General features: G+C 30.6%; 1 protein-coding gene across 1 annotated transcript in view; it reads left to right on the top strand.

Moving 5' to 3' along the window:
- The first annotated feature begins 775 nt into the window (after positions 1-775).
- LOC111642630 (U6 small nuclear RNA (adenine-(43)-N(6))-methyltransferase-like) overlaps positions 776-12,821 on the top strand; it is a 29,757-nt gene continuing 17,711 nt past the window's right edge. The window contains exons 1-2 of the mRNA XM_023389001.1: positions 776-1,278; positions 11,277-11,417. Coding sequence (XP_023244769.1) covers positions 957-1,278; positions 11,277-11,417 — 463 coding nt within the window. The 5' untranslated portion in view covers positions 776-956. The remainder of the gene's footprint in view (positions 1,279-11,276; positions 11,418-12,821) is intronic.

The raw sequence follows: 12,821 nt of genomic DNA, 5'->3' as shown, positions 1-12,821 counted from the left end.
TGACAAAACTTATTGTTTCTCACATTTTAAAATTGCTGGGAACTCTCATTCCTACAATATTTTACCTTAGTTTTTGTGACAATAAAAAATTATGGCATCTTATCCAAAATATTTTGTATGGAAAATGACAATTTTTATTTTAAATTATGGTTGGTGGATGGTGGAAAACAAAGTGGCAGTTTATATTATTGATTTACTATGGAATGAATCATTTTTCCAAGACTTTTGGAAAAAAAACCCAGAGTCGTAGTATGTACATGGAGGGGTAGTTTAAGGATGGTTGACTGTAGAACATTGGAAGATTTGAACTGTGTTAAATTTTAAAAACTGATATACTGTATTCTATTTTACACAAGGTATTTGAAGTATGATTTTGACTATAGTATTAGTACAGATTAAAATTTTTTTTACTCACATTTTAACATGAAATATTTTAATATACAATAAAATGAATATTAATTAATATAATTAATCATATGAAACAAATAAATGCAAATTAGCTTAATGGATTACATAACGTAAAGCTCTGTAAAACTTACATATCTGTACAATCTTTAAAAAATGAATTTTACTTTTAGTATGAGTTTTTAGCCATAAAAATTTGAAAATACATTTAATGAACTTAATGAGTATATGTATATATGAATATAGTATTTAAAAGTGGGTTTGATTTATCTAACAATTTGAATTAACGAAGTTCAAAAGATTTGACAGTAATTATTAATTTTTATTACTACAATATTAATTGTACACATATAAAGAACAAAAAATTTATGTTATTCTATAGGATATTACAGATAAAGTTGTTTAAAGTCTATAATAATAAATTTATTAATTTTGTCATCTGCTTAATATTGTATATAGTTTTAAACTATTCTATATAATCTCAGAACTCATTTGTTTCATGAACATTTTCTTTCTTTTAATTTTCCAACAGGTTGCACTTTTATTTCACAATGTCTTTTAATAAATTTATGCATCCTCGTAATATTTATCGCAATCCCCCAAATTTTAAAGAATTGTCAATAAAATATCCAGAATTTCGGCAATTTGCAATTCAGGATTTAGCTGGAAAAATAAGAATTGATTTTAAAGATCCTAATGCATTGCGTATGTTAACGACAATCTTGTTGAAGAATGATTTTCAGTTAAGTGTTGAAATTCCACCAGATCATCTCATTCCTACTTTACCCCAAAGATTAAATTATATTTTGTGGATTGAAGACTTACTAGAAAGTTTTCCAAAGCAAAAAGATGATATTATTGGAATTGATATTGGTAAGTAAATTGAATTCATCTAATTCATTACTTTATTTATTTATTTAACTGATATTTAGTAAAAGATGCAATTGTCACCAAAATATCCAATCATAAATTCATTCCAGCAACACATCCTCATATTGATACTTTTGATCCATATTTCTATTTTTTAGTTCATTCAAGTATAAATTAATAGCAATAATATTCTGCATATCATAAAGAAAGGAAAAATTCAGATTATCACATAATCTGCATAACTGGCTAAATCAACCACAAGTATACATATTTGTTTAGTTTTCTTGACTTAAAATGTATTCCCTTTGAAGTATTTCAAATATCAAATACTTATGTTAAATATTTGAAAACACAAATACTTGAACCTCTTTGTGAAAGTTATTTCAAATAAAATAACTAAAAGAATTTGAAATAAGAATTGAAATATTTTTATTTGAATTACCATTCAGCTCTCTTAGCATTTATGAAAGCACCTCTGATATACAGTGAAACCTTCATTAATGGACACTCCTGAATAGTGGACACCTCTACTTTACGGACATTTTTACAATCCCCAGACCCTTTAAATAAGATATCTATTATATTCATCTCTAAATAGCAGACACTCTAAATAATGGATGCCATCGTCCATAACCCACCCACCTTACAAAAACACAAAGGTCCCACCTTCAATATTCTGAAATAATTAATTACATACAAAATATTTTAAAACAAATAAAGAATCAGTTCAAATACTGTTTCAGAGGAAGAATTTTGACCATAGACTTTGAATAAACACTGGCTAAAAATGAGAATAGGGGAGGAGGAAAGCAGGTTGTAAAAAGCCAAACAATACTCTTTATCTGCTAGAAAAAACTAATCTGGTTAAGTTGTTAATCACCATTTATTTTTATATTAATGTTATTAAACTTCTGTCTTATTGTTGGAATTAAGCTTATGGTACCAAGAAACCATAAACTCTTCCTGAGTTATTCATTCCTTCAACAAGAACCATAGTACAGTAGTAATGAAAAAGAAACAGTTTTAAGGTTAAGACAACAGTGTTTATTTGGTGAAAGTTCAAAGATCATGTTACAAAGGCAATTTGCTGACCATTTTAAAGTGAAGGAAGATATTCGGTTTTCTAGAATTCATTACGCAATTTATGATTTTAACAGCTTTGTGGTGGTTAAAGTAATTTTTAATAAATCATTTATTGAAAAAAGCAAAAATGTTCAAAAAATTACACTTACTCAATAAGGCCAAGACTCCACTACCGTAAAAATGGTGTAAAACCCCTTGCCGTAAAATATTTTACGCCTGAGCAGGTTGTAAAATATCATGGTCATGTGATTCAAAGCTTTTACAGTGAGGGGTTTTATGTCCGTTTTTACTCTAGTGGAGTCTTAGCCTAACTACAAAGCAGATAAATCCCTGTATCAATTTTTATTAGTTACTTAGATCATAAATGACATTATGAATGCAACAATACCAAACACATTTCTTACCCCTTGAAGCAGCTAGCAAATTGCCTTTTTAACTGAACATTCTAACTCTGCTTAAACTGACTTTCATCCATCTTACTGTTCACAACAATTTCATTTTTCTTTTTCATTACTTCAGCTCAAATTGTTTTTGATGAATTAATAATTAATCAACATTTACATTTTGTCATAATTTTTATGTTCTATTTAATTAAAGTATCCAATACAATCTGTTTGTTATTTAGAATTCAACTGAAATGTGATTTTTACAGCTGAAATAATATACTGTATATGTGTTTTACTCATATACAGTATATTATTTCATGTGAAAATACCAAAAAGTATATGTAGCATATATAATTTATGCTACATATACTTTTCGGTATTTTCACATTCCTAATGCAAATTTGATGTTTTTGTAATCCATTGTATTCTTCAATTTATAATAATTAGGTTAAAATACAGTATGGCTGCCGACATGTACCTCTAAATAGCAGACAAACTTCTTGATCCTGATGGTGTCTGCTATTTGGAGGTTATACTGTATGTGTTAGAATTTATTCTAGCTTATATATCAGAGATACAATACATCTGTTGAGTTATTGGCATTACCTTAGGAGATCAAATTTTATATATAATTTGTTTAAAATTTTCTATTAGGGGCAGTCAAATGAAAACGAGACAGACTATATAACAAGTGTGGCACGGAAGTTGGTAATGCAGGTAGGTGTGTGTATAGAAGTGCCCTCAATTGGGAATCAGGAAGGAACAGCATGAATGTTCACTACTGTGCCATTTGTCTGTTAGACGTGCTCAAAGTGAGGTTGGCGAGTTGTGTGTGCGTCCGACATCACTATGGAGGCCCGCTGCTTGTTGACTTTCTGGAACACAGCGCCACATTTAACGCACAGCGGTACATGGAAACTTTGCAAAAATTGAAGCGTGCCATTAAATCCAAACACCCAGGAATGTTGACAGACAGTATCATTCTGTTGCAGGATAATGCCTGCCCACATGTTACCAAGGTTGTTTCGACTACACTTCAGAAGTTTCTCTAAGAAGCCATTACACATCCTCCATACAGTCCTGATTTATCCCCATGCGATTTCCATAGTTTTGGAGCCCCGAAGAAAGACATTCGTGGCCATCAATTTGTTTTGGATGAAAAGGTGCACGCCTGGGTACAATCATGGTTTTGTTGGCAACCGCAAATATTTTTCTATGAAGGCATTGATCATCTTGTCTTACAGTGGGATAAATGTATTAACAGTTATGGCGATTACTTTTGAAATAATGAACAGTTTACTTACTTTTTACCCATCTGTCTTGTTTTCACTTGACTGACCCTAATAATATACAAAAAATAAATTATTCTAACTAGAATCAAGTTCTTTTAATTCAATTTTCTATTATTTTTTTCATTTTCAATTTTCTGTTACATCATCATTTGTTGAAAGAGTTGAAGAAAGAGTGAAAAGAAAAGATGCATTTGTTTTAGATTCTGATAGGATCCAATCCTTTATTTTCTAATAACATGCATTTTAAATTGCTCTGACTATTCAACTTATTAGTTTAGAATAATTAATTCTTGAAATAATTATTTTTAAATATCAAAATGTTTGTTTATTGAACATTACTATTTAAAATATTTATCTATATAAAAAGACAAACAGAAAATATGAACTTTATTCAGTTAATATTTAATTATTAACTGTTTATTTCAGTTAATATTTAGTTAAACACTTTTTCCCAGAAATACAATAGGTATCCTAGTTGTAAAGGTGTAACATCTTTGCTCCAAAATTTCTGAATGCTCTCTAATGAAGCATATAAAGTACCTTAAGGTCTGAAATAAGGTTATGTGACCTCCAAAATCTGGTTGCTAATCACTTCTTGTCTTATCCATTTGAGATGAGGATGTACTGTACATGTGATTTGTACTGCTTTTTCATATATATTTTATGACACCTTTTTAATATGTATTTGTGTCTCAATAAAACCTGCTTATTGTGATTCTGCAAGAAATCTTTGATTGTCAATGTATTAGAAAACTGGCCAATGGAAGATTTGGCTAACAGACTGTTCTACTACCTTGAGCTCTATTAACAGGAATCTTACTAATGTAAAGCGTACAGGAGAAAATTGGGAACATAGGATAGTGCTCTCTTAAAGTGGACTACTATATTATCTAATGCTCCATTAAGAGGACTCCTCTGTATCTTAAAGATTGGAAATGCTCATTAGTAATAACAATACTGGATGCATTGTGTCACAACAGTCTTTTATTGTTTGTAATAAAATGCTGATATTATTTTGTAATTCAGTTCTCGCATTGGTTTTATATATATACAGTGATGAAATTCGATGTCAGTAAAATGAAATTTTGGGGACTGTCGAAATGTTTTTGTTATATTAAATATAGAATAAATATTTATACTGTAATAAAAAGTGTTATAAAGAATTTCATGAACAAACATCTAAAATAGTGATACAGTAATACTGATTACTTGGAATCCCGCCTCTCTAATTGTTTTTATTTCTGCTTGAACCCATTCTTTTACTAAAAGAAATCTGTAATTTTTGTTTGTGTTGTTTGTTTGATCAAAGTTTTTTCAATAAAATCCCATGACACAGCATTCCAGAATGTCATCAGGCACATCTTTTTGTTTGTCATCTGATATTTTTTTCTTCTCTTCCAAAGATAACTGCTTTTGTTTCTTTTTGTTTTTCTCTGTTTTTTCTTATAAACCTAAAATAAATAAGTGTAGAGTAATAGTATCAAAATGAAACCATAACTGAGGATTAAAATTAATGTTGCAAGTTGAACTAGATATTAACATTAATTATTTACAAAAAATGAATGATTTATGCATTAATAGATTTCATTATAATGAAACTATTCTTTCATAATAGAATTTTTTATGTTAAACTGAAATTTTTGTTATAATGGTATTCATTAAACTGAAGCATTTTTGTATTGAGCTGAACATAAAATTGACAGGGATTCAAGATAAATTTGTTATACTGAAAATTTCAGTAAATTGGCACTCATACTGACATTTCACTGTAAATATACGATTAATATCCACAAATTAAAGTATAAAAATATGAAAGAAACTAGTGAAACCACGTGATTTAATACTTCCATTTATCTTCAGAATAATGAATATTGCAAAATTGTCAGTTGTATGTCATGTATTGAAATAAGTATTTATACAGTCGACCCCCTATAAGATCATAGATACGTTCCATTCTTTAGGAATCTGATTTCTTATGAGTCCTTCCAATCACAGCCCGACATGTGTGAAGTTTACGGAGTACGGCTGATTGAAAGGTTTTCTTCCATAAAATTAATCGATTCTAGACTAATCCGACTCAACATTTCCAAAATATGTATATATTTTTTACCTTTTTTTACAGATACCGTCACAATTTTTTCGCAGTTTTATAGGAATCGTAATTATAGGGACCGTAATTATAGGGGGGTCGACTGTAATTATTATTTGTATTGATGACTTGTTACATAATTATGCCATCAATATCTCTTATATTAATAAGAGTCTGTTTTTCAGTAATATTTAAAGATCCTTATAAACCATGTAGATATTAATTACAATGATGTAATTTTCTTTTATTATAGACACCATTATCTAATGGTTTTTTTAAATTGAATGTTTATTTATATATACATTGATGTAAAATAATATAATTTTCTCATTGTTTCTTTACATTATTACATAATAAGTTCATATGTAAGTCTAACTTTTTATATTTACTCATTGATTTTAAATTATTCCAATAAATTTGCTTGTCCTTAAATATAGACACTATTTGCTAAGCATTGGGTATCGGTAAATGTTTATATCTGTATTAGTGATGTAACGAATATTCGGTTACTATTCGGTATTTGGCCTATTTTTTGCTATTCGGCCGAATACTGAATATTTAATCACTATTTAGCCGAATACTGAATACCTAAAAACAGGAGTAAGAAATAACAAAAACACAGCAAATTAATCATTTTGGTACTTAGATTTAATGTTATCGAGTTAGTGTTGTTTGTTTATATTTATTTATAACTTATAACATGCACAAAATTAAAAAGATAATAATATTAGTCACATGTATTCACAATTTATAATTACAAAGATCAGCACATGTACACACCTATTCATTCGAGAATCGTTGCACATCTGAGGATCTGACCCTGCCTATCCTTCTTTTTAAGTGCCTGTCTTTGCTCTTTCCTCTATCACTCTAGTCTACGTATGCCTATGCATATATCATAATACACTATGTTCATGATACTTTCGATTTGTCACTTTTCCATCGTAGATTTCCCATTTTACAATTACGTGACTCAGAGCCTGGTGATAACGGAGAAAAGAGACAGATAGGACATCGGTATAAGTCACAGTTATGATTTCACAGATTCGAGACAGCATGGTAGCCCGAACAGCCTCAGGCTTTCGCCTGTGCACGCTAAGTGACATTCATTACAAGCATTTAGCTTTCCGAAGTCTATGACAATAATTGTTTGGCATTGACGGCTCAACTTGTTCGATTATGTTATCAACTCAATTTCATATTTATTTTCACATTTTCATTTTGCGGTCCTTCTCTGTTCTTTTTCTGTTATTTACACATGTAGGTCGTTTCATTGTTATCCACATTTGATATCATCATTTATCATTTATCACATAATGCCATGACGCTCTTGTATGTCCGCCATAACTGTCAAGAATTAACGCGATTGGCGAAGCATAGTGATAGCGTGCAAATAAGAGCAGGGTCCTTGCCATAATGCGGTTTGGGCGTCAATTTTCGTCCGTGCGTTAATCAAGCCGAATAGTTTGGCCAAATATTCGGCTATTTGGCCATGTTCCTGGCCGAATATTGGGTATTCAGCCTGAGGCTGAATATACTATTCGTTGCAACACTAATCTGTATATCTATGCCTTCCGGGGTATGCGATGAGTGCCTTGAATGGATGTTTCTGGCTGAGGGCACAGGTGTGTCCCCAGATGGCATCGTATTAACCGTCGGTGGTTATTCATTAGGTTTATATCTACTGGAAGAGGAGATCTGACTGAAGATCCAGGTAGCATAACTGGCAACGTGTCCGCACAGTAAGTGAGAGTTGCGGGTTTGAGTCCCGCTTCGGGCCAATTCTTTTCTTCCAGTTTATTCTAAATTAATTAATTAAATATTATAATTATTGGCAAGACTATGTCTTGTTTATAAAATCGTACTGCCCGATTTTCTTACCAGCATAGAGGTATGAAGGAGTACTGTACATGTCGAGAGTTGATATTTGGCACAGATTATTAGGTTCCCAAATCATTTGCGCATAAAATAATCCAGACTTGTAGGTAGTCAGGGGACCGAGAATTGAATCAAAATAAAATACAAAATGGCGACCCTCTTCTTCAAACAGGCAAAACAGCCACCTCACCCCACAAAGTCAGGTAGGGGAGAGTACCACCCACAGTCATTCTAAGAAGTGAACTCTGACCTTAGGACTGAACACGTAGTTTCTTCTACGTTAAATAAAATTTGTAATCTAATTTTGTAAATTTGGGAGTGCTTCAAATATGACGTTAAAACAGTTTTATGTCGTTAAAAGTGGTTTTTTTTTTTAAGATTATCTAGTATAGTAAAATCATAGGACTGATAAAAATTTGATGTTATATTAGGGTTGTCGTTACATTTGTGAGATCCGAAAGGCCCTGGGTCTAATTTGTGAATTTTTATTAAATATGTTTAAATATAGACACGAAATATTACTTCGTTTTTGTGAAAAAAATATTGTTTTAGACGTGGGAAAAGCCAGATAACAAATGTTATTTCCTTTCATCGAAGAGAACATCCTCTGTTTTTCCGTATCTGGTTAAAAATCTCGCTCAGATGGGAAATGGTTACCCCTCATTCATCCCCCTTTCGTCCGTTCTCGCGAAAGAGTTACTGGACGTTGATTGGTCAAAATTTAGGAGATATAAGGGAAATTAGTCAGAATTCGGGGAGTTCTTCGACAGATCTGAAGCATCTAAACTCCACGCAGTTTTCCTCCTGATGGCCAACGCCCTAAACGGAGTCTGATAGACTAAGTCCCGAGTCTACACTTAGAAGAAGTGATATTTTTATATTTTTGTGCACGAATTGATCTCCCGTATGAAAGTAATATGAACCCTATCTACAAGGTGTCCTCTACCTACAGAAACGAAGACGACGACAACTAACAGGTCGTATGTTTAGAATCATTTTGTGAGCTCTCTCTCTCGAACGCGCATTAGCATAGGTTAAGTCGTAACCTCTAGCTTGTCGTTTACTTGTTGTTATCGATTATTTGTATTCGTTTGTTTGGATTTATTAAATTTACTCTTGTTTTATTTTATAAGAATGTCTCCTCAATTTATTCCGAATCAGATCGCAAACGCGTGTTAATCCGCGTATAATAAGTTTGATTAACTGGTGTCAAGGAATCCTGACGAACGTCTGAGCTTCTCGTTCAGTTCATTTTAAAATACGCTCTTCTATGTAAGCTTTTTACGATCGGATCTTACGATTCGAAACTCGGAGAACTATTCTCACGGAATAGGCCGATTAAGTGGTACTAACGAATTAGTGTACCCCCGGCTGATCTCACACATTCGATGACATTATAATCGGGTTAAATTGTATATTGTTTTTTGCAAAATAAAAAATAATTTCGGACGATACAATAGCCATGACTATTTTTTTCAAAAATGGGAACTTTTAATTACACATCACAAAAATTCAGCCTGGGCCGACATGCAACGTAGAGAAATTTCAAAATTAGATAGGTTAATTTGATCGAAGATGCATCGTGGACGATCTCGTGGTCGTGGCTGGCGAAGTTTGAACGATCACGCCCAAAAGCAGTGATATCAAAGAAGATAAGAGAATGAGAATGAGACCTGCCTTGAGCATCAAAGTGATTCCGTCTCTGAGACATAGTCTTGTCCTAAATACGGTTTTGCCGTTTTACATGTTAAATTTAATATGAGATGGCACCTAATGCCTCCCTCTAGTGCCAAATTTATTTATAATTCCTAATTAATATTTCCAAATTATAGCCTGATTTTTTATGGCAATCATGGGTGTCTATTTGCTAAGCATTGGGTTTCGGTAGATGTTTATATTTGTCCTTAAATAAAACTTGTATAGTAGACCCCCCATAACACAGGTTCATATAAGACGGATTTGTATAACACAGCGGAAAAATTGTGATCGTGTTCATATAACATGCTAGAAGAGGCTCGTATAACACTGTAAAAGAATGAGACAGGTTGTCGCGGCCAACTCATGTCTCAAAAGGATTGGTCAAATCTGGACCAATAGTGGACATTTCACAAACTATTAAGTTTAAACGTGCAGCGGACCTACTAAAAAACATTTATTATTCAACGGCCATAAAAATTATATTTCTATTAATAATGTCTCAAAAGTTCAGCAAATTTTTCGCAGAAAGAATAACTTATCAGGAAACATCCGACCGCCGTCCAATGAGCCGCTCTGTGACAAAAACAAGCTTAAGCAATGGCGTCTTCAAATAGTGCGCACTCGTTAAGTATTCCTACAATTTTTTGTTTATAGTGTAATTTATATAGATTATTCCAAAAAAATTATACATGTTTTGGAAATGTTCAAGTCAAATTAGCCTAGAATCAATTAATTTTATGGAAGAAAACCTTTCAAACAGCCATACCCCTAAACTGCACAAGTGCTGGGCTCACGTATTTGTAAAATATAAGTGACTAATACAACACAGAACATATCTACCGTGTTATAGGGGGGTCTGCTGTATCATTAATTTTATTGATTAATTAATATCTTCTCAAATTTTTGTTTTCATATAATTGATATATGGATCAAAAAAATTTTTTTCTCTGTTTTCTTTCTTAGTATCTATAATTTTTTTTTCCTCCTTCTTCTTCTTTTTTTAGAATCTTTTCTTTTTCACTTATGTTAAAATAGCATGTTCTTTCCATGTGTATTAATTTATCATTTGTTTTGTAAACTGTTGTTATTTTAATCATGTTTTAATATTCGTAAGTTTGAAAAATGGCTCATTTTCATTATTCAGTATTCTGAAATTCGTATTTAATAAACAATAAATTCACTTTTTTAGAATAATAAAGTCAATAATAATTGTTTTGTTCAGAACTCAAAAACTAAAGATTTAAAAACCATAATCATATTTAAGAATCATAAATATTAAAAATATAAATCTCATTTATGTGAAAAATAAATTTTGATATTTCAAAGTTAAAATGAGGATTTCTATTAACAAATTTACTTTGCTTTTCAAAATAGTTTTGATTCAAGCTTCTATTTACAGAATAAAATTTGGAATAAAATGTAGAAAAGAAGAAATATAAGAATTTTTCTATATTTATTTGATTTTGTAACTTCTATTATTATTACTCTAAATAAATCATTTTGTTACTGATGTTATGATTAGATAGGAATGGTTGTATGATGGAATGAAATTAATTTTCTGATTTTTTAAACTAGGTACAGGTGCTTGTTGTATTTATCCTCTTCTTGGTTGCAAAGTGAAAAGTTGGAAATTTTTAGCAACTGAAATTAATGAAGAGTCATTTGATTGGGCAATTAAAAATATCAATGCAAATAATATGCAGAATCAAATAAAAGGTAATTTTCTTATTTTAAGATTTATAATAAATAATCACTAAATTTGGTTACCAGGTTTTTTGATTGCAATTTATATAATTAAAAAACTTCTTTATTTTCTGATTTTGTTAACATGTTGAAAAATAGAAAAACTTGAATATTTCTTATAATTTAATCTGCTAAAAAATTTAGTAGCATAAACAACAAAGTAAATTTTTGGATTAAAATAGTTAAAGTTTTTTAATGGATATGATTTTGTGAGCAGCTTGGGGCCAGCGGTCAATTTTCCCTGTCCACTTATTCGGCACGAGTAGTAAAAGCCATTCTCAATGTCTAGAATGGCTTACAAATTAAAGTAGATTAAGATCTTTGTAGCTTAATCTAGTCAGGACTGACACCTGTTAAACTGTTATTTAGAATCATGGTTTAACTCACGATTTATTATGAGTTAAACCTTTGAACTCAGCGTATTAAAATCTGGAGTTTGAAGTTGTCAAACACCACAGAGTATGAAATCCTGGCTATGAATCCTGGCACTTAATTGATACTCTCGTGAACTATCAACAACCCCTTGTCCTTGAATCACTTCTTTTTATACCTCCAAATCACATTATTTTTTCCCACCAATCAAGAATTTTTGATAGTAGTTCCCAGTGACACATCTGATGAGTTCCCTGTGAAAGGAAATGACTCCGGAGAGAGATGTGATCATTCTCCGGTAATAAAAACTGGGGAAAATTTTTGAAAGATGAAAAACGAATTTTCTCTCAAAATTCTTAGGTCCAGTTCCTCACAATTTTGTAAGGAGAGGAAATCATTGAAAATTTTATTTATTTATTTGAAAATAAAATATTTAATTGCTAGATTTAATAATTTATAAAACAGTTCATCTTATAAATGGATATTCATACTCTCATAGACTCTCACTGTTTTATTGAAAAGAATCATGTGATGCTTTTCTAAGTTCAATCTTAATTTATTTTAGTTTCTTTATAAAAAAAAAATTTAACAAACCGATTTATAATTCAAACTTTTGTTAGAACTATTACTTAAATTGTATTGGACTAATCTAAAATATGAATTATTTATAGAACAATAACCTTAATATTTAACCAGTATTTTTTAATAATTTTTTTTCATAAAATACAATGTATTAATAAATATTTATAAGAAAAATAATTTATAATAAAAAGTTTCAAGTACAATTAATAACTATATTTTCATTTTGACTATCTATTATAATACTTCTCAATGTCAGATGTAGTAGCTATTATATACATCAGCGATTCCCAACCTGTGGTACGAGTACCCCTAGGGGTACGCGATAGGTTGTTTAGGGGTACAGAAAAAAGTTAATTATTATGGCAGAAAAAATAATATATTATGTATCACAAACTAATAGTATTAAAAAATTATTAGATAAAA

Source organism: Centruroides sculpturatus, unplaced genomic scaffold (assembly GCF_000671375.1).
Source record: "Centruroides sculpturatus isolate CEXI.00-Female unplaced genomic scaffold, Cexi_2.0 scaffold1357, whole genome shotgun sequence".
In the NCBI taxonomy this organism is placed as follows: domain Eukaryota; kingdom Metazoa; phylum Arthropoda; class Arachnida; order Scorpiones; family Buthidae; genus Centruroides; species Centruroides sculpturatus.
The sequence above is the reverse complement of the archived record's forward strand: the minus strand, read 5'-3'. Positions and strand labels throughout refer to the sequence as shown.